This window comes from Brassica rapa, chromosome A03 (assembly GCF_000309985.2).
Source record: "Brassica rapa cultivar Chiifu-401-42 chromosome A03, CAAS_Brap_v3.01, whole genome shotgun sequence".
NCBI classification, from domain to species: Eukaryota; Viridiplantae; Streptophyta; class Magnoliopsida; order Brassicales; family Brassicaceae; genus Brassica; species Brassica rapa.
This window is the reverse complement of record NC_024797.2, coordinates 18,569,294-18,590,072: the sequence shown is the minus strand read 5'-3', so window position 1 is coordinate 18,590,072 and position 20,779 is coordinate 18,569,294. Positions and strand designations below refer to the sequence as shown.

The following is a 20,779-nucleotide window of genomic DNA, read 5'->3' as shown; positions in this document are numbered from 1 at the left end:
TGCTTTTTGTGAACTAACATTTGCCCCGCACTGCAGTTAACAATAACAAAAATTTCTATATATACCATATATCTATATGTTTTTATAACTGTCAGAACTGCACTGCAGTCAAACCGCTTGTCCCGCACCCCTCAATCCGCTGTTACCATTCAGAATCTAAATTTATACAACAAAAAAGTAAGAAATTATTTTAAAAGTTCATGCATTACAGTAGAGAATTAAGGTTTAAAAAATATTAAAATGTTAACTGAAATTGGATAGAGAATTTTTTTTTTGAACTTAATTGGATAGAGAATTTGAAATTCAAAGATGTGCGATATCGAGAAGATATTTTTAGCAACCTAACAATGATGACGAAATGAGGTTGAAAATTTGGATAAACTGAATCAGACAAGTACGATATGACGTTATCATTGTTTATGAAATTTTCAAAATCTTTTGTAATGTTTCTGTATCTAATCATTGTTTAAAACCACCAGCGGATATGATTGGCGGAGGCAGATACGTCCACGCGTCATCATATTCGTTCTTTTGAAACAAACTAAAATAAAAATTTACTGTATTTCTTAGGCTTTTGATAAGCTCCGTTTACCATGTCAAAGATAAAAGAATAAGAGCTACATTGGGTGGCGGAGCCAAGATCACATTTGTTTTTTCCATCTGATTTTTATCAATATTATTAAAAGAAAATGAGATTTAATAAATCTATTTAAAAATGTTGTTTGGACCCTTTCATTAACTAATAATATTTTGGTATTTTTTTTGATTTGAACAAACAATATGTTACCTTAAATTTCTCTAACAATTATTTAGTCAAAGCTTTTACTTATTAGACCCATATTTTTTTGGAAACGAAAAAGTTATACCATATAGATACGACGACATAAATTTGATTCACAAAAATATAATATCACGTACGCTTTATTATATTCTTCTCTAAATATGTCTCATTAACTTTATAATTAAGATAAATTTAAAAATTATATATTATGTTAATTTTATTTTATTGATAAATACCAATTTAGTATTTAAGATAAGTTTAAAATTATCAAAAACCCAACAAATCTTTTTTTTTACTGCTCAACAAAAAACTTACAAATTTATACTATTAAATTAGCCAAAAACCTCTCAAATAAATCTTAAGTTTCACCAACTGAACAAATGTAACTTTTATAAAATACATAAAAATATAATGAAATGTTAGATTTGGGCATTTGAGTCTTCGGGTCAAATATAAATCGGTTTCTTTGAGGTACAAGTTCTTTGGGTCTTGGACATTTATATCCAACTAGGTATTTAAATTTTTTTTGTTCATTCAGTTCCTTTAGTTCTAGGTCAGTTTGAGTAAATAATTTAAGTATCTGTAAAATTTACTATGTAATTTGGCTACGTAATGAGTCTAGCTCGGTTCGAGTATTTAGGACAAAAAGATCTAAAGATTCTGAAAAGCCAAAAAATCAGAACACAAAAATACTCAGAATCAAACAAATACCAGAAATAACTAAATATCTAAAAGACCAAAATCTTACCCGAGAACCAAAAATATCAAATATTTTAAATATATTTTTAAAATTTGAAATTTTACCCAAAACCTGAAACTATAACAGAAAACGCGAATCCAAAATTTACAATTATATGTTTATACTGAGAACATATATGAATTACTCAAATATACATAATATGAACGAAACATTCTGGGTACTTTGGGTACCCAGAGTCCAACAGAGACCCGCAGGTCCAAAAAAATCTAATAGGTACTTTTTCCCAATCCTGAACCTCAACCTGTATTTTGTATTGGTTTGGTTCGTTTATCAAATTTGGGTAAAATTTTTATACTTAAGAAAGAGTTACATAAGAGTGTATATAAAAAATCTCAAATAAACTTATTCACAAATTATATAATTTTAAACAAATTTTTGTATTCGATATAATACGACTTTATAACATAATAATACACAATATACTCAAAATACTATCTCATATCTAACTTCATATATAACCCATAAATCCTACGCTTTCAAAGCGCGGATCATAATTAAGATAAGTTTAAAAATTATATTATGTTAATCAATATTATTAAAAGGGAAGGAGTTTAAATAAGTCTACTTAAAAAATATTGTTTGGACCCTTTCATTAGCTAATATTTTGGTCTTACTTTGATTTGGACAAACAATATATTACCTTAAATTTCTCTAACAATCATTTAGTCAAAACTTTTATTTATTGGATCCATATCTTTTTGTAAACGAAAAGATTATATCATATATATACGACCACATAAATTTGGTTCAAGAAAATATAATATCACGTACACATTATTATACTCTTCTCTAAATATGTCTCATTAACTACATAATTAAGATAAGTTTAAAAATTATATATTATGTTAATTTTATTTTATTGATAAATAACAATTTAGTATTTAAGATAAGTTTAAAATTATCAAAACCCCAACAAATCTTTTTTTTACTGCTCAATAAAAAACCTACAAATCTATACTATTAAATTAACCAAAAATCTCTCAAATAAATCTTAAGTTTCACCAACTGAACAAATGTAACTTTCATAAAATGTACAAAAATATAATGAAAGTTTAGATTTGGGCATTCGGATCTTCGGGTCTTCGGGTCAAATATAAATCGGCTTCTTTCAGGTCCAAGTTCTTTGTGTCTTGGGCATTTATATCCAACTAGGTATTTGAATTTTTTGTTTGTTCAGATCGGTTCCTTTTAGTTCCATGTCAGTTTGAGTCAATAATTCAAGTATCTGTAAAATTTACTATGTAATTTGGCTACGTAATGAGTCTAGCTCCGTTCGAGTATTTAGGACCCTTTCATTAAAAAAATATCAAATATTTTTAAAATATTTTTAAAATTTGAAATTTACCCAAAACCTGAAACTATAACAGAAAATGCAAATCCAAAATTTACAATAATATTTTTATACTCAGAACATATATGAATTACTCAAATATACATAATATGAACAAAACATTCTAGGTACTTTGGGTACTCGGAGTCCAACAGAGACCCGCATGTCCAAAAAATCTAATAGGTATTTTTTCTCAATCCCGAACCTCAAACCTGTATTTCGTATTGGTTTGGTTCGTTTATCAAATTTAGGTAAAAATTTTATACTTAAGAAAGAGTTATATAAGAATGTATATATAAAATCTCGAATAAACCTATTCATAAGTTATATAATTTTAAATAAATTTATGTATTCGATATAATACGACTTTATAACATAATAATACATATTATACTCAAAATACTATCTCATATCCAACTTTGTATATAACTCATAAAATCCGCGCTTTCAAAGCGCGAGTCAAAATCTAGTTGATAACTTAAAAAAGATACAAAGTTGAGATCAAATTTTACATGGATCATTTATTAAATTAATTATGTAAATATCATTAGAAGATGTAAAAATGGGTCAAAAGAAAGAATTGATGTTGAGTTATGAGGGTCAACCTTCAGGCTTTTCACCAAATAATCTAAAAACTACCTAACATGCATAAGTGAATTTCATTTTTTTAATAAAAATCACGGGGTCACCTGACCCCCCTCCCCACCACATAGCTCTGCCACTGGCTACATTTACCTCGTAATCTAACAAAACGAGTCCCTAATAGCCTTTTAATTAAGGTTTATATAGGCTTTGAATGTTACGAACCGTTCTGCCCCGCAGTTAACAGTAACAAAAATCTTTACATATACCATATATCTATACGTTTTTATAACTGTTAAAACTGCACCGCAGTTAAACCGCTTGTCCCGCACCGCTCAAACCGTATTTACCATTCGGAGCCATAGTCTAGACTTTAGACTCTACACGAATATGCTTTAACATTTTTTAAAAAAAATTGATAAAATGTTTGTTTTACTGGTCCCAACTCTTTCTTCAGATGCAAAATTGATCTTTTTTGTTTTGAGCAGCTTCAAGAAATCTACTGTGCAACCATAGATTCCAAACATCCGGTCTTGTTATAGGCCCATAAAATTTAATTAGTTTGACCATATCAGTTTGTTATCGACAGAGCTGGTCTGACATTTTTAAAATTTGCATAATGCCCTATGTTAAAATATAAATTTATGCCTTTATTATTTATATAAATTTTCATCGTGCCCTCGTTACAAGTAAAATTGTTGTATAAAATCGAGATGTCTAAACGACCGGTTCCTTTGCCTATGTTATAGACCCATAAAATTTTCTTTTCTTTTTTTTTTTCATCAGATGATTTCTTTTTTTTCTTCTTCTTAGACTATCTTCAGTAGTTTACTCTATTTTTCCTCTAAAATAGATTAATTCTATAAGAGAAATGAATGTTGCTCCAATGGTACTCTATTTTAAAGTGAAAAATAGAGTGATGAACAAAAAATAAAAAAATTTATTCTATATATAGAGTAAAAATAGCTTTACACTATTATAGAGTAGAAAATAAAGTATCATTGGAACATTTTTACTTTAAACTCTATTTTAGAGAAAAAAATAGAGTGGGATTGAAGATGCCCTTATGGACTAGTTCCAAATTTGTTTTGTTTTGAGTTACTCCAATTACAGTTTGAGCTCAAATATTCAAGTGAATATAGTAAGGCAGTGAATGGCACGTACAGTATAATGTTTGGGAGTGACTCCGCGGTCTTTACCAATGTTTGGTTAAGACTAATAAGCGAATCTGATCCCTTTGGAAGCTGGCACAGCCTTCGGTAGTCAAAGAGGAAGGCCATAAGATCGTTGGTTCTATCGTAGCGACGACGATTTGCTCGTATATTTGAAGTTCATGTTCTTCCCATTACCAAGTATTGATCATGTAGCGCTTGAATTTGTCACACGTTTGTGATCTCTCTCTCTCTGGATAGTCTTTGAATAAGTTTAAGCTACTTTTAATTTTCTCAATTTCTTTCCGGTACTTCTCTTTTTTTTTTGTGGTCTGTTTAAGATGGATTTGTGCAATGGTCGTTTGTAATTGTGAGATATCAAACTAATTCTCACATTGAAGAAAGAATTAGATAAAGAATTTCTAATATATAAAAAATGTCTAACTCTAATTAGTATGAAGCATTTTGGGAAGGAAACAAAAAAGTAAATCCATGCGAGTTTGACTTAGGCCCAAAGTGGACAATATCATACTAATCAAACAATATAGAATTGAACATGGATTTAACAATCCAATAATTGGTATCAGAGTCAGGTTGACGAGAAATCTGCAAGAACACCAAAATATCCTTAGAGTAGGAACGAGACACATCGAGTTAGGATTGAGAGGTATATGGCAGATATCAAGTCAAAAAGATCCTGAAAGGCAGTTGTGGGACACGAAATGAATATGGGAAGAATGTGAGATATCAAACTAAGTCTCACATTAAAAAATTAGGCAAGAAATTTTTAATATATAAATAGATGTTCAATTTTAATTAGTATGAAGCCTTTTGGGAACGAAACCAAAAGTTAAATTCGTGCGGATTTGACTTAGGTCCACGATATAGAGTTGGACATGGATTTAACGATCCAACAATTGTGATGAGTTAAACTTGCTTTTCAAGTTAATTGGAGTGATCCAACAGTAATTGCTAGTCTGACGGCAATGAGGTTCCCAACCTCTTATATTCATTAGATTTGCCAGTGAGTCCTTCAGGTACCAAAATCTCTATAGAAATTTCATGGACAAACCGGCAAACTCATTGATAAGCTCATTTAAGTCTGCGGGCCTATAAAATAGAATCCATTTTAGCCCGTATATTGATTGTTTTGGTAATTTGTAGTTAAATCCATTATGTAGCCCGTATAGTGTGTCTTACGAGTGATTGAAACATATTGAAAGAAAAGAGACGTTAGTTAAAATACTCAGCAGTTTCAACAGAAACATGAAAAGTAAAAACAACTTATTCAAAGGCCACCAGATACATAAACATAAAGAAACTTCCGATGACGCATTTAGAAGATATATATATATAAAGATAGATATTGTAATTTATAAGATGGAATCAAAGAGAAATATGCCATAATCAGTTGGTGATGGGGAGGAGATGATGAGATTTGAAACTAAATAGATTGATGCTCAAATGAGCTTATTAAACTAGAAATGAAATATTATTTAACAAGAAGGTAAAGAGAGAAGATGAAGTTAACGTTGTCACCAAGAGTCGAAAGATAACGGTTTATATGATCAAATATAAGAGGAAGAGAGCTGATTGAAAGGCAACTCTCAAGGTTGAGTTTCTCTATTACATAGCTTTGATATTTATATGAAAAACACTTGCTAGAAACCCTAAACATATGGGCTTGATATTGACTCAATATTGGGCTTGTGGGCTTGTGTCTAATAGGAGATGGGCTCCAATTTGATGAAGCAGCTCGTTGGCTTTTCCATGAAACCCAACGATCTTGTGGCCTTCCTCTTTGAGTTGGAAAGCTGCGCCAGCTTCAAGTCCAAATGGATTAGATGTTCGCTTATTAGTCGTAAACCTAAGCATGGTAATGACCGCAGAGTCACTCCCATAGATTTTATCAACTGTGCCATCAACCGCCGTTATGTATTCATTTGGATAGTCAAGTTCGAACTACAATGAATCCATATAAAATGTTAAGTATTAGACTATTAGTTGATGGAAACCGATATGAATTAGCATCTGACTTTGTGACGATATTTGGGCAAGGTTCTTGTATTTATCTTTTTTTTTTTTTTGAAGTATGGCCATGATTTTTTTTTCTTTTCTAAAATCGGTTAAGACTCTTGGGCTATTAGATCTTTGCTCTATTCATTTGGGCCAGGTCTTATAGAGATCATTATATATTCTGGCTAATTAGTTCTAGCTTCTAAGATGGAAAGTGATCAATTTTGATGGCAAAATAAGGAAATATAGAAAGTACCTCTTCGAATCCGAGTAGAGTCGGCTTTCCACGTTCATGCCCAATAACCACTTGAGAACCATTGACATACTCAAACTTAACCGCTGATACACCATCATGACCTTGACCTACAAACACCTTTTTAACACCATGGTAAGCACCATCGTCCCACACTCCCATGCAGTTCCTTCATCACTACCAAGTGCCGGTAGCTTCTTGGCAGGAGTCAACGTGGTAGAACTAGTCAACGGAGAAAAGTAAGCTCCAAGAGAATGGACATAGTCTCCGGCAAACCCATGAAAGCCAACGATCTTCTTGTCTTGAACTTGGAGAGTGAAATGAGTACCATCATCGTATCCAATAAGATCAGAAGTCTTCTTGTTGGATTTGAACTTAAGCCCTTGAAGAAGACCTTCAGGGTTATACCAACCTTCTACAGAAACTAGATGCTCCTCAGGATGGCTAATCACAAACTGCATGGATCGAGATCAAAAATGTCTTAAACTTAAAAAAAAAAAAGATCACTGGGCAAGGAAAAGGTATAGGAACCGGATCAGCTGCGATACTACGGCCTTTGATACCGCGAAGAGGGGCTTCTTCTGTTTGTCCGTTCTTGACATAGTCAAACTTAACGTACTAAATGCCGATTCCACCAGCTCCCACCTGAATCTTGATCACGGCATCGTGTTCGGATCCATCGTCCCATTGGTTACCTCCTTTCCCTCCTTGTGCCTCCACCTTTTGAGCCATCTTTTTTCTTGCTTTTTACTAATCTTAAGAACTTACCTTTAACAAAAGTTAGTTTCAACAACTAACCAAATTTAACATGATTATAATTGTCATAAGAGATGGAGAGGAAAAGGTAACGGACCTTCAAAGCTAGAGTAGACTATGATCCATCTGATGTGAATTTATTGATCTCTTGGAACTCGCTGATCCGCATATACGCAATTAATTAGTACAAGTGGAGATAATATAATATATAGTTACGTGATCCACGAGACATATTATAATGTTTTACCAAAAAGACTAAAAGATATTCTTATGATAGCTTTATTTTGCCGACTCAATATGTAATACAGTAATATATACTATATACTTTTTTGAACAAGTCAAACTACTATCAATAATTATATAACCAAGGGGGGGGGGGGATTTTTTAACCGAGATGAAACAAACTTCCTTTATTGAAATGGATTACAAAGACATCAAAGAAACAAACATCACAAGAAACGTTACTTAAAACACTTATTCAAAGGTCACAAGAGGCACAAGGAGATTTCAAATAACAAATTTAAAGGATAGATATAATAGCTTATTTTAGATGCATGGAATCAAAGAGAAAGATGTCATATGATCAGTTGGTGACTGGCAGGACATAGACTCCAAGCTGATGAAGCAGGTCACTGACTTTTCCATGGAATCCAACGATCTTGTGGCCTTCCTCTTTGAGCTCAAAGGCTGTGCCAGCTTCAAGTCCAAAGGGAGTAGATGTTTGCTTATTAGTCTTGAACCTAAGCATATTTATGACCGTGGCATCACTCCCAAAGATTTTATCGTAGGTGCCTTGGACAGCCGTGATGTACTCACTTGGATAGTCAAGTTCGAACTGCAAATTAATTAATGGAAACCAAACAATTCAATACTGGCTAATGAAAACCGGTATAGTTTCATTTGTAACACAAACAATAATATTTTTAAAGAAATTATGGGAGATGCGAAATAGGGTTGTATTTAAACAATAGTTTCATTTGTAACACAAAAGATTCAACCGATCCATTCCTATTACTTATTATCTTAAATACAACCCGATTTCGCATCTAAAGCATTCTAAACGTATGCGAGGTCCCTTAACACGCGTTTTACATGTAAACACACACACACACACACACACACACAATTAACCGATATAGAAAGAAAAGCATGATACCTCTTCGAATCCGAGTAGAGTACTCGTTCCATGTTCAGCTCCGACGATGTCCTCAGCGCCTTTGTCATACACAAACTTAACGACTGATATACCATCTTGGGCCTGTCCTACGTACACCTTCTTAACACCATCGTAAGCACCATCATCCCATGCAGTTCCTACATCAGCGCCAAGTGCCGGCAGCTTCTTGGCATGGGTCAACGGGGTTGAAGTCAACGGAGCAAAGTAAGCTCCAAGAGAGTTGACATAGTCTCCGGCAGACCCATGAAAGCCAATGATCTTCTTGTCTTGAACTTGGAGAGTGAAATGAGTACCGTCGTCGTATCCAATGACATCAGAAGTTTTCTTGTTGGATATGAACTTAAGCCCTTGAATGAGACCATCAGGGTTAAACCAACCTTCTACAGAAACTAGATGCTCCTCTGGATGGTTAATAACAAACTACAAATATCGAGATAAAAATGTGATAAACTGAAAAAGGTAAACTGTATAGTTATATTTATATCAAATGAAAAGGAAGAAGTCTAGGAACCGGATCAGCTGCGATACTACGGCCTTTGACTCCCCGAAGAGGGGCTTCTTCGGATTGTCCGTTCTTCACGTAATCAAACTTGATGTATTGAATGCCGATTCCACCTGCTCCGACCTGAATCTTGGTTACGGCATCGTGTTCGGATCCATCGTCCCATTGAATACCTCCTTTCCCTCCTTGTGCTTCCACCTTTTGGGCCATCTTTGTTTGCTTTAAGATCAATCTTAAAAGTTACGTATAACTACATAAACTGTTATTTGAGCTATCAATGAAATTGTACAAATAGAGAAGCAAAGAGAGATAACCTTCAAAGGGAGAGTAGATTGTTATAGGTGCTATGATCAATTGCAGTGAACTCTACGTGCATTATATTGACATTATGAAATATATCCATGTATCCGCATATAGAACATTAATCATTAGGCGAAATATTAATCTACGATTTCGTGATCCACGAGGGATATTTTATAAATTTTACCCAAGAAAACTTGTGTTAAAGTATTCATATACTTGTATAACTTTTCAAGTAATCGTCTGCATGTTTTCATTGGGCCATGTTAAGACGATATCATGGCCTGATTGATTAGCAATTTCAAACGTCGCAGGGCCATACTAGTATTTCAGTTTCATTATGAAAGAACAATTATTAGTATTTCAGTTTTGTTATAACAGTTCAATAATTCAAGTTGCAATATTATTGCTACAAATTTACAATTAAATAGTGACCTTATCAGGAGTCTATTTTTTTCTAACATACGATCTAAAACAAAATACTTAGATAATTAAACACAAATTTAATCTAAAATCTAATTACACTGTTTTAAATTATGTAGATTACCAATTTAAAATTGAAGTACTTTAGCTCTATCCATGTATCACGTGAATCATGATTTAATAGTTGCTTGATATTATGTACGATGGTAACTTGATACTATTAAGTACCAATATATTAATTAATGATACCTACTCAATGACATTAGTATTGAGTAGGGTACACATTTATAGTATCACAAATTTATTATAATACAATGTAATCATCTTATCATCATGCAAAGCAATTAACCCTAATTACCTCTTTTTACCAAAAAAAAACCCTAATTACCTCGCCAAGAAAATCAATAAATGTTGAGATATGAAAATCTTTCAAGATGGCGACATCGAGCAGACATTGAAAATTTGAAATCAAGATAAGAAGAAAACGATATTAAACGATATCAAAGTAGAACTATACTGAAAGAAAACTTTCTGCGATCTAGATCTCCTTTTTAACCTAGCCGCCAAGTTTTCGTGCACTAGATCTCTGCCTCTCCGGTGATTGTCGCTCCTAGACACCACCGGAGAGGGCTTCCATTCTTCTTCTTCTTTGTTTTGATTTACCTCGTGTGTGTTTTCATGGAGTTTTTGAGTTTGGCTCGCATCTATGGTGTGGCTCTTATGGATCTGGCGTGTTATTCAGTCGTCGATGGATGTCAAGGATGTGGTGACTTGTCATCTCTTTCGCTTTTGTACTAGCATCGATTGGGGGTCATCTGTTCAGGATTTATCTTCGCTTTGACTCCTTCATGTCTCGATCTGCGGTTTCTTGTGAGTCTTCCTGCGGTGTCACTTTGACGAAGCTAGTCTTTGTGGATTTGCTCTATCCGAGTTGAATTTTTTCCTTTTTCGTTGTCTCGGCCTCTTGTTGCTTTCGTTTTTTGGGGAGATTGTTTGGTGGAGAGTCTCTTTGAGTTGTTCTGCCTCCTCCAAAGTTTAGGTTGTCGGATAAAGTGTTTCTAGTCATGTTATTGGAGAGCGACGTTTCTGCGAAGAGTTAGGGATTCATCACTTGGAGTTGGACTTTGGATCATGCTGCACTCTTCTCAAGCTACTACTGTAGATAAAAGCAGAGTTTCAGTTCTTAGGGTTCTAATTCATAGATTTTCATTCATCCCTTAAGTTCAGCATTCATGAGAAATCGATTTGTTGGAGGTGCTTCACGACTTCCGGGTTTCAAGAGTGATCATTGAATATCATCTGCCACTATTGAGGTCAATATAATCACTACTGGAATTGCGTCAAGTGCTACCGAGGATTGCTATTATCAATCTTATCTAGCAAGTGGTGGTACTATGTGGCTTTCGTCATCTCTCAGGTCACAAGCTATGAGAAATTCTCAGGCTTAATATACATCTCTATCCCATGCAGGCTCATGGTGTAAGGAGGTTGGGGCAGACCCTTCTTTTTATCCTCCTTAGGATGATTTTTCTTTTATCATAAGGCATCTACTGATGTTTTTATCGTTATGTACTCTGTTCTGAACTTGTTTGTTTTTCCATCACAAGTCGGTTGACTTGAACACTTTAATAAAATTACTCAGAGACAAAAAAAAAAACTCAGCAACCATAATAATAGCTAGATATCCACGCAACCGCACGAGTTTTTGTTTTCATTTATTTTTATATAAATATTTTGTTTACAATTCTAAATTGGTATATATTACAATATATATGTGTCTATCAATTTTTAAAACATAATAAATATACAATATATTTTTTCATTGAATAGATTGTTTCAAACTTTCACATGTATTTGTATATTCTTCTATATATATATTTTCAGATTATTATTTTATTATTAAAATCGTAACTATATATATAAAGATTAGTAAAATATTGTTTTATAGTCATATTCAAAAATATTGTTACATTTTACAAATTTAAAAAGTTTTTTAAAATATAAACTTTTCGCTTCATAGATTTATATTATCGAGTAAATAATTAAACATTTAGTTTTTGTTTAATTTTTTAAATAAACTATATAGTTAATTTGTTTTCATTGGTTTAAGGTAGTAAAGATTAATCATTGTTAGATAATATGATTTTTGTTATTTAAAAAAATATTTATAATTTTAAAAGTTAACATCGAAAAATATTTAAATAATTAACATATAGAGGTATAGTATTACAACATTAAATTATATCTATTTAATTTATATTATATATATATCCAATGGATCATCTATTGTTTAAATCCAATTATTGATAGCCCAATAAAAAATTTTAGTAGACCCAAAATTTAAATGATAAAATTAGAGATTAAATGTAATATGACTTTCTAAGAATATGTCCCTTTAGTTCATTTTAAAAACAAATCACGCATAAATCAATGTTGTGACTTCTGTATTAATACATAAGATATAGTTATGTTGAAGAAGTCTAAAGCATCTCTATAAATTATATGAGAAGTCAGTTTCATATATGTCGCTCTCACGTTAATTTTTAGAGTGGTCAATTACAAACATAACCTTAATGAATTATACATAATTGACATATTAAGATTATTTCTATATTCTTTTTGATTGATAAATTTCTAATTGGGCTTTTCACTTTATTTTTTTCTTTTAGTTTTCTTTACAAAACTCATATAAATAATAAAAGGAAATATCTATAATAATTATAACATTTTTATATATAATAACGAATTTTAATCTTAACTTTATTTTTTTCATATTTTCAAAAACAACGGAAGTAATAAAGTAAATATCTATAAGTTTTAAAATAAATAGATTTTTATACAAAAAATATAGGTTCACAAAAATAGTATAATTGTTTTTAAAAAGAAAACAATAGATTTTCATACCTCAAACTTAAAACTAAAGTACATGAAACAAAATTAATCAATTTAAATGTAATTAGAATAAATTTTTTTTTCATTTTAGACAAATATATAAAACTTAGTATACTTAAACAATGAGCAAGTGAATTGATCGTGATTCATATACTCAAAATCAGAAACCTATTTAAGTCAGCAAGATATTATTACTTAAAATAGTGTTATATTTACTTTTTATCCATCTAAATTACAAATGATTCATAATCAAGTAAAAATATATTAATGAATTACTACGATTTAGTTTGGTCATAAATATTTATTTACATGCATAAAGTTTCAGAATATTACTGATTATGTTCACTTATGCAACTCCGGACTAACAACACTGTTTTATTTGTTTACTAAAATAACATACATAAAATTAGGCGTAATTTTATGAAATATTATGAATATAAGACAATAAATCAAATTAAATGCAGCTATTAAATTTAATCGGATTTTAACTTTTTAAGAACATGAAACATTAATCTTCAGTTGTGATGAAAACAAGCAATCTCATATATCCGAACATAATTGATCAAATTAGGTATAAGCAAAATCAGGTGTTTCTTTTTTAAAAAAGTATAAATTTTTATTCATACATATAATTAAAAAAAAGTCTTAATATTAAAATATTATACAAATATAATAAATTATATATTTTTGAAATATTATATCCGTGCATGAGTACGGGAGTTCAGCTAGTTGAACATAATCTGGATCTCTAAACTCACTCAGAATGTTTTTTTTTTGTTATTGTAGGGATTCGATAGAGGACAAATAACTCAGATAGGGAATTATTGATTATAAGGCAGTGAAATTACGTCAAATAAATTCGTAGATATACGAGTTTAGACTTTTCTGAGAAATTACAACGAAAGAAAGGAAAAATATGATGGATCCTCCTTTTATTTTATACTAGGTGATTTTCCCTTGCTCATGCACGTAAATAAATATTTATAAAATAAATATAATATAATAATTAATTGATATTTATTTCTAATTTTAAATTAATTTATAATTTGTATGTATAATTTATATTAATTATATCATATTACTTTAATTAAATATTTATCTAATTGGTTTTGTTATTTTTACAATCAATTTAGTTGTCATTTGGACATATTGGATTCTGTCTATTTATTTGAATTCAACTATAATATTTTTTTTTGTAAATATATTAATTTTTGATTAATTTTCTTATTTGCATTTTAGGTTGGTTGTTGTCTTAAATACATAAGTATATTTTATTAAGATTATGTATAATTTAAGATATATTGTGATTAGAATAAAATAAAAAATAAAATAAAATATCTGATTCCAAATTATATAAATTAATATAATGATAATATTCTAAAGTCTCATGCATATATATAAATTTTACAAAAGATCTAAATTGTAACAGTGAGTTAATATTTTATTTATCATTTGTTAATATGTTTTAAGTCATCATATAATTTAAATTTATAAAATAAATAAATTATTATTATATAAACAAAATAAATAAATTAGTATTATATTAGCAAAATAAATAAATTATACATTCTTATTGTAGTTACTGATTACGCGTTTAAGCACACACCAATTAACCTAATGTGCCAACAATACCACAATCGAATGGTATGTCATTGTAGAATTTTAGGATCGAATCCACAAGGAACTAATGACCTATAACACCAAGAATACACAAGCTTTCTTAATCTAAGCAAACAAGAAGATTGATGATTTGTAACAAGCTAAGATCCTAGAAATATAAACAAGGTGATCTCAAATCCAATCAAGAAATAAGTGCAAGAACTTTCAAATGCTAAGGATGGATTCATGGGTAAGGATAATTGATATAAAGTGATCAAGTTTCAATCTAAAGGTGTCAACTTTTAACCAATCTATCTACCTTAGGCCTAGACACAATCCTAAACAAACTCTATCCCTAGATGAATGCTCATTTACCTAGATAACTCAAGCATCAAATCCCTTTGGTTGAATGTTATCTAGGTAATCATTAATCTCAAGTCTACTAGCCATCTTAACACCTTTAACAACAAATCCCTTTGGTAAAGGATGTTAAAAGCTTAGGAGAGTTGGTTCAGGCATTTCATCAAACACCTTCCGGGTATGAAATGCCTAGAGCTCAACTTTAGAGAGGCCAACTCTAGAGTTGCATTAAAAACACTCTACTAGCAAGGAACAAGATGGATCTATACTAAAACACTTTAGATCTAGCTTAATCACCCTAATCTACCTTAACCCATGAATCCAAAATGTGTTTACTCAATAATCTCCATGAGAAACCTTAAACCCATGTAAGGATCAAGGCTAATCATGTTAATGAGCAAGAGAAACACAATTATAAGATGAAGTACTTACTTTAAATTATAGAAAGATTCAAGCTTTTACAAGTTTAGACAAAGTCTTGAGAGAAAATGAGATAAATTAGGGTTTTTGGTGGCTAAAACTATTTATAAGAGGTCTAAACTCGTCTTGGTTCAGTTGAAGTAAACCGGGTCAAACCGGAATAAACCGGTCAACATCTCAAAATCGTGTCTGTAGCGGCTTTAGCGTTCCGCTCCACCAAGCCGCTATGATGATTGATCTTTGATGTGGAAATTGCCGCGCGGGTTCATCAACCCGTTTCGCCAAGTCGCTCTGAAGGTTACGAGTTTGTCCAAGTACCACGCGGTTTCTTTTCCTTGCTAGCATCAATCCCGCTCCAACGCTCCATGACTCGTGATCGAGTGTGGTGTCCTGTCTCCAGCGACCACAAAACATCGCAACACATCAAAACCGCGACTGTCGTCGCCTCTCCTCTTCCTCGCGAAATCAAGCTCGAGCCGTCGTGGTCATCACTGGCTCCCTCTTCTTCATCGTAGCCGAGAGCTACAGTCGTCGTCGCAAATCAAGTCGTGGCTGTGCTCAGAATCACCGTCGTGGTCTCAGCTCGAGCCGTGACAGCACATCCTGAAGCTCCGGAGTCGTCGCAGTCGTCAAGCTTCGCCGTGGTTGGAATCAGCCTCGCCGTCACCGTCGGGACTGAGCCTCACCGTCGAGACTCCTCATCGGAAAGCTCTCATGTATAAGTCGTCTCCTCCTCCCCGTGATCGGATCTCCAGGCCGTGGTATCCGCCTCCGCCGTCGTGATTCAGATCCGGAGAAAAGAAGTCGTTATTAGAGATAAATGTCCCACATCGGATATTGGAAGGGATCCTAAGCAATATATAAGATGGATGGGCCACTCCACTTAGCACCAATTGGTTTTAGGTTGGAAACCCATCTAGCTTAACATGGTATCAGAGCCCGATCCACACAGTCCAATCCGATCCATTATCGATCCAGCCCAAAGTCGGCCCATCGATCCTTGCCCGAGCATTCCGAGATTGACGCTCAAAGAGCCATCATCTCGAGGGGGCGTATTAGAGATAAATGTCCCACATCGGATATTGGAAGGGATCCTAAGCAATATATAAGATGGATGGGCCACTCCACTTAGCACCAATTGGTTTTAGGTTGGAAACCCATGTAGCTTAACAGTCGTGAGCTTCAATGGTGGATTTTGGAGTTATTGCACATCTGGCCCCTCGTCTTTTGGCAGTTTATGAATTGACCCCAAAACTATCAAATGTGCAGAAAGGTCCCTCCGAGTCAACCCCAAAGCTCTTGATTGTGCAATCTAACCCAAGGGAATATTCTGAAACTGCAACCTTGGTCCCTGAACTTTGGATAACTTCATATTTGACCCCAGACTTCCATAGTGTGCAGCTTAGCCCTTGAATTTCGCCCTAAACTTCCAAATGTGCATTCCAACCCCTATGATATGCAAATATTGATGCAAATGCAACATAAAGACCTAAATGCAACCTAGAATGAACATAATAAGCTAAAATATGGATCTAGAACTCATCAAAATCAAGATATATCAGTTACATCTATGATTTCATATATAAGTTGGGTTAGTTGCTAATAAATTATACATTCTTATTGTAGTTACATCTATGATTTTAGATATAAGTTAGATTAGTTGCTAATATGTTCATTTGTTAATATGTTTATTGCTAAAATTATTTTTAGTTTTTTCAATATCTCTTAAAACATGCAGTAAAAATGTGATTGTATTTTATAAATTATATTATAAATAAAATTTATTTATTTTCCCGTAATTGTAAGATATTATAGTAAACTAAATATATGAAAAAACATAAAAAAAAATTTCAATAGTAATAATAAAAAAAAATTTTGTCAGTTAAACCTATATAAGTTTATGTTACTTAATTATTTTGTGTAATCATCTAAGAAAATATATTGATATATATAAAAAATTCAATTACTTTGAAAATATATATTTTTATTGTGTAAAATTATGTTTTAAAAGAAAAATATTTCTTTTTCTAATATCAAGATCATTTGTGTGAATTTTGTTTTTATGAAATCACATTATATATAAATATATTTTTTCATCTAAGAAGATGTAGATAAAAAAAGTATTTTATTACTTCAAAAGTATATTTTTTGTTACTTAAATATATCTTTTAAATGGAATATTACTATTTTATGAACTTTCCTTTTTTTATGAAATCATATTATATATACATATATTTTTCGTTTTTAAATTATTTTAAAAAATTTATAAATGTTTTCTTTTTATTTATATTGTTATTTGGAAAATTTTAAAAGTAAAAAATAATATTTAATTGTACTTTTTTATTTCATTAGAGGTATCATAGTAATCAACCACCGTGAGAATTAACGTGAGCGCGACACATAGAAAAGTGATTTCTCAAATAATATTATAGAGATTGTATGTAGCGTTCTTAGAAAAACTTAACATAGTCTACGTTTATTCATTTTATCGAATTGTTTGGTAAATTGCCAAAATTTTGAAAAATTGGAAATTTTTTAGAAGGAAATATACGAATTCTTGCCAAAAATGTTCAAAATAATTGATTGGCAAGATTTGAACTTATTAATAAAACCAAAGAAAATAAAAATTTATATACACTTATTTATTTTGTTAAACTTATATATTAATGGTCAGATATGTATGTGTTTGTTGAAAATTTTCTGTTTCGCCGAGTTCTGGATGCATAACGTACTTTATTTGGTTTTGTTTCTTTTGTTCACGGAGTACAGTTAAAAGGAAAGTTATAACTCACAACTCAAAATAAAGAACAATAATAATCAGATTAGAAAATTGCTATACGTAAATATTCTATCATCACTTCTATGACTGACTATAAGCAGCTCATATGTTTTTTTTGCGGCAATTCCTTAAATCATTTCCAATGACATACAATAATATTTTCTATATTTCATTCTAAAATATAGTAACTCTATTATAGAGTTAGATTTGCTCAAATGGTTTACTCTATAATAGAATTATTCTATAATAAAATTACTATATTAATCCTTTTAATCATTTTGTTTTTAGGATTAGCCCTTTTTTTTTTTGCCAACTATTATTTTATTTAAAAGTTTACAAAAGTACAAGCCCAAACCAAAGGAGTATTCAAGACAAACATGAATCCAATATTTACTACCGGACTAAAGCCCCACAATAAGCCCACATCCATCCAAAAAGAACCACACGTAGCCTATGCGTACACCGCTCGAGAACGTCTTGACACGTGTTGGAGACGTGTTCACCGCACGAAGAAACAGATCGACACGTGTTTGAGACACCGCCATCCTCCTCACCGACCAGAGTCGTCACCGGAGCTAAACGGCCATCACCGGGCTCCACCAGGAACAAGATCAATAACACAGCACCCACCATCTTCAAGTCTTACTCCTTCCACGCATGAGTTCCATCCCATGGAGAGCATCACGATTGAATCGAGATCTCATCCATCAACCAACTCCTTCACCACTAAGAACAGATCACACTACCTTGCGGAGAGCATCAATCGACCTATCGCGATCTCATCCGCAAGCTTCAAACACCAACTAAAAGTAACAGAACCTTCCCACATCGGGAAATCAAAAGTAAAAAAGACAACACCCTGAAGAAAGGTCGAAGTCGGAGTCAAAGCCGGCCGCCTTCACCGGAGGAGAAGGTGATGACGCCAGAGTCAAAGCCGGCCATAGATGCAGCTGTTGCCATCGATGCCGGAAGAAAGAGAAGAAAAAAAAACACAGTCGCCGTTAAAAACACACAGAAAACACTATTCCGGCGGTGACACCGAGGGCGCGCCACCGCCGGAGAGCCCAAGATGCCCGACGGAGAAACCTTTCTGAAGAGAGAAGCAGAGATTCTAGAGAGAGAGCTTTTCTCTTTTTGGCAGCCCACACTCTAGGATTAGCCCTTTTAATCATTTTGTTTTTGTACATATAAAAACAAGCACAAGGAGGTTGTATATAGTTTTGTAGCTGCTGCGTTAAGCTTCTTATTGAAAATAGTATAAATATTTGTTTGATTTGAATTCGGTAACATAGGCATAGTATTATTATAAATATTATTCGAGTTTCGATGTAGATAATTATTCAGCGACGAGGAGGGCAGTGCGGCGGATGACATGTGCATAACTTTGCTCTGTTGCCAAAACCCTCACAAGCACCTCGCGTTTGTTTATTCCTTTTGAAACAATCTGCTTTACAGCTATTGTCATCACATGTATTTCTATTTCTTTTGTTTCGTATAATTTCACCACACATGCGAGTTCTTCCTTTCTTTGCAATCGTTTTTTCTCCTGTTATAATAATAATTAAAGCATAACTTTTGTAAAACATATGTTTAGAGTTTTTTTCTGCATATATATAGTAAAAAAAAAAACTGAAAGTCTAAATATCTACTTTTCTAATCATTGATTATTCTTGGAAAATTATTAAACTCAATAATATAATTAAACATATAATCTATGTCGGTATAAAATAAATGACATCAAATAAAATTTATTTTTGAATGATAATAGGGAAATTGCCTATTATATTTCTAATATCATTTTTTCAGGTTTACCTTAACCACTTTTATCCGCATTTTTAAATAGGTAAAAAAACACTTATAATCCTAGGGTTAAGTAATCTAGACTTATGGTTTAGAGTTGAGAAGTGATATAGAGTTTTGGAATGTGAAATTTATAATTCTAATAAAATACATAAATAAAAAAAATTATTTTAAAAAAAATAGTTTCAATTTTTTTTTTGAAAATAACTAATTTCGAAAAAACGAAAACAAAATTTATAAACAAGTTCATATTTGAAAACATATAATCCGAAAAATTATTTTATATATTTATTTATATAATTATTTATTATATATATAAAGCAAGGGTAAATAAGTATTTTTCCTCTTCAATGAAGAATATATTTTTGAAAATGATTATTTAGTAAAAGTAACATGAATAATAGTATCAACAATGTGGTAAATATGAATTTTTTTCATTATTATATAATATATTAATAAAGCTGTAAATGTAAATACAAACCGATGAGAAGAATTGTGAGCATAATGAAACTAATAAACCAAGGTTTAAACGCAACTTTCATCTTAGATAATGAAATAATGATGTCTTAAAACTTAGAATACAGAAAAGTACATTTATAGATGAATCACAAAGTGAAACATGTCTAATTTAAGCTATACATCTTTTCAAAATTCCGATATAAAATGATCTAGTTTGACCAAAAATCTTACGATCTATGGCTATTTATTTACTTAATAAAAATTAAATCATTTATACTTAACTATATTTAAAATATTAGTGAAGTTGAATTGGCTCCAAATCACGAAACCAGATCGATAAAGTTTCAGATGATTAATGAAACTTTCGGTACTTAATAATAAGAATAACTAGATTTCGATCTGCGCAACCTCACAGGATTTCTTTTCATTTATTTTTATA

The 20,779-nt window shown here is 31.7% G+C and overlaps 1 protein-coding gene and 1 pseudogene across 3 annotated transcripts; both read right to left on the bottom strand.

Moving 5' to 3' along the window:
* Window positions 1–6,118: 6,118 nt before the first annotated feature.
* On the bottom strand, window positions 6,119–7,842 carry LOC103859667 (annotated as a pseudogene).
* A 182-nt stretch (window positions 7,843–8,024) lies between these two features.
* On the bottom strand, window positions 8,025–11,835 carry LOC103859668 (PYK10-binding protein 2). Of its 3 annotated transcripts, none has more exons than XM_009137236.2 (4): window positions 9,623–11,835; window positions 9,318–9,540; window positions 8,786–9,226; window positions 8,025–8,464 (listed from the first exon to the last, which is right to left on the bottom strand). In XM_009137236.2, the coding sequence occupies exons 2-4, from the start codon at window positions 9,516–9,518 to the stop codon at window positions 8,213–8,215; spliced, it is 894 nt and encodes a 297-aa protein (XP_009135484.1). In that variant the 5' UTR covers window positions 9,519–9,540; window positions 9,623–11,835; the 3' UTR covers window positions 8,025–8,212. The 3 variants fall into 3 exon arrangements, with proteins under 3 accessions (XP_009135484.1, XP_009135485.1, XP_018512634.1); XM_009137237.2 differs by having other exon boundaries at window positions 9,318–9,527; XM_018657118.2 differs by having other exon boundaries at window positions 9,318–11,834.
* Window positions 11,836–20,779: the final 8,944 nt, after the last annotated feature.

Excerpts from the sequence above, each read along its gene's own strand:
- LOC103859668 (XM_009137236.2), bottom strand. The coding sequence starts at position 9,518 with ATGGCCCAAAAGGTGGAAGCACAAGGAGGGAAAGGAGGTATTCAATGG. Across the intron at positions 9,227-9,317 it reads GTAGTATCGCAGCTGATCCG|TTTGTTATTAACCATCCAGA; the intron begins GTTCCTAGACTT and ends CGATATTTGTAG. Across the intron at positions 8,465-8,785 it reads CTCTACTCGGATTCGAAGAG|TTCGAACTTGACTATCCAAG; the intron begins GTATCATGCTTT and ends ATTAATTTGCAG.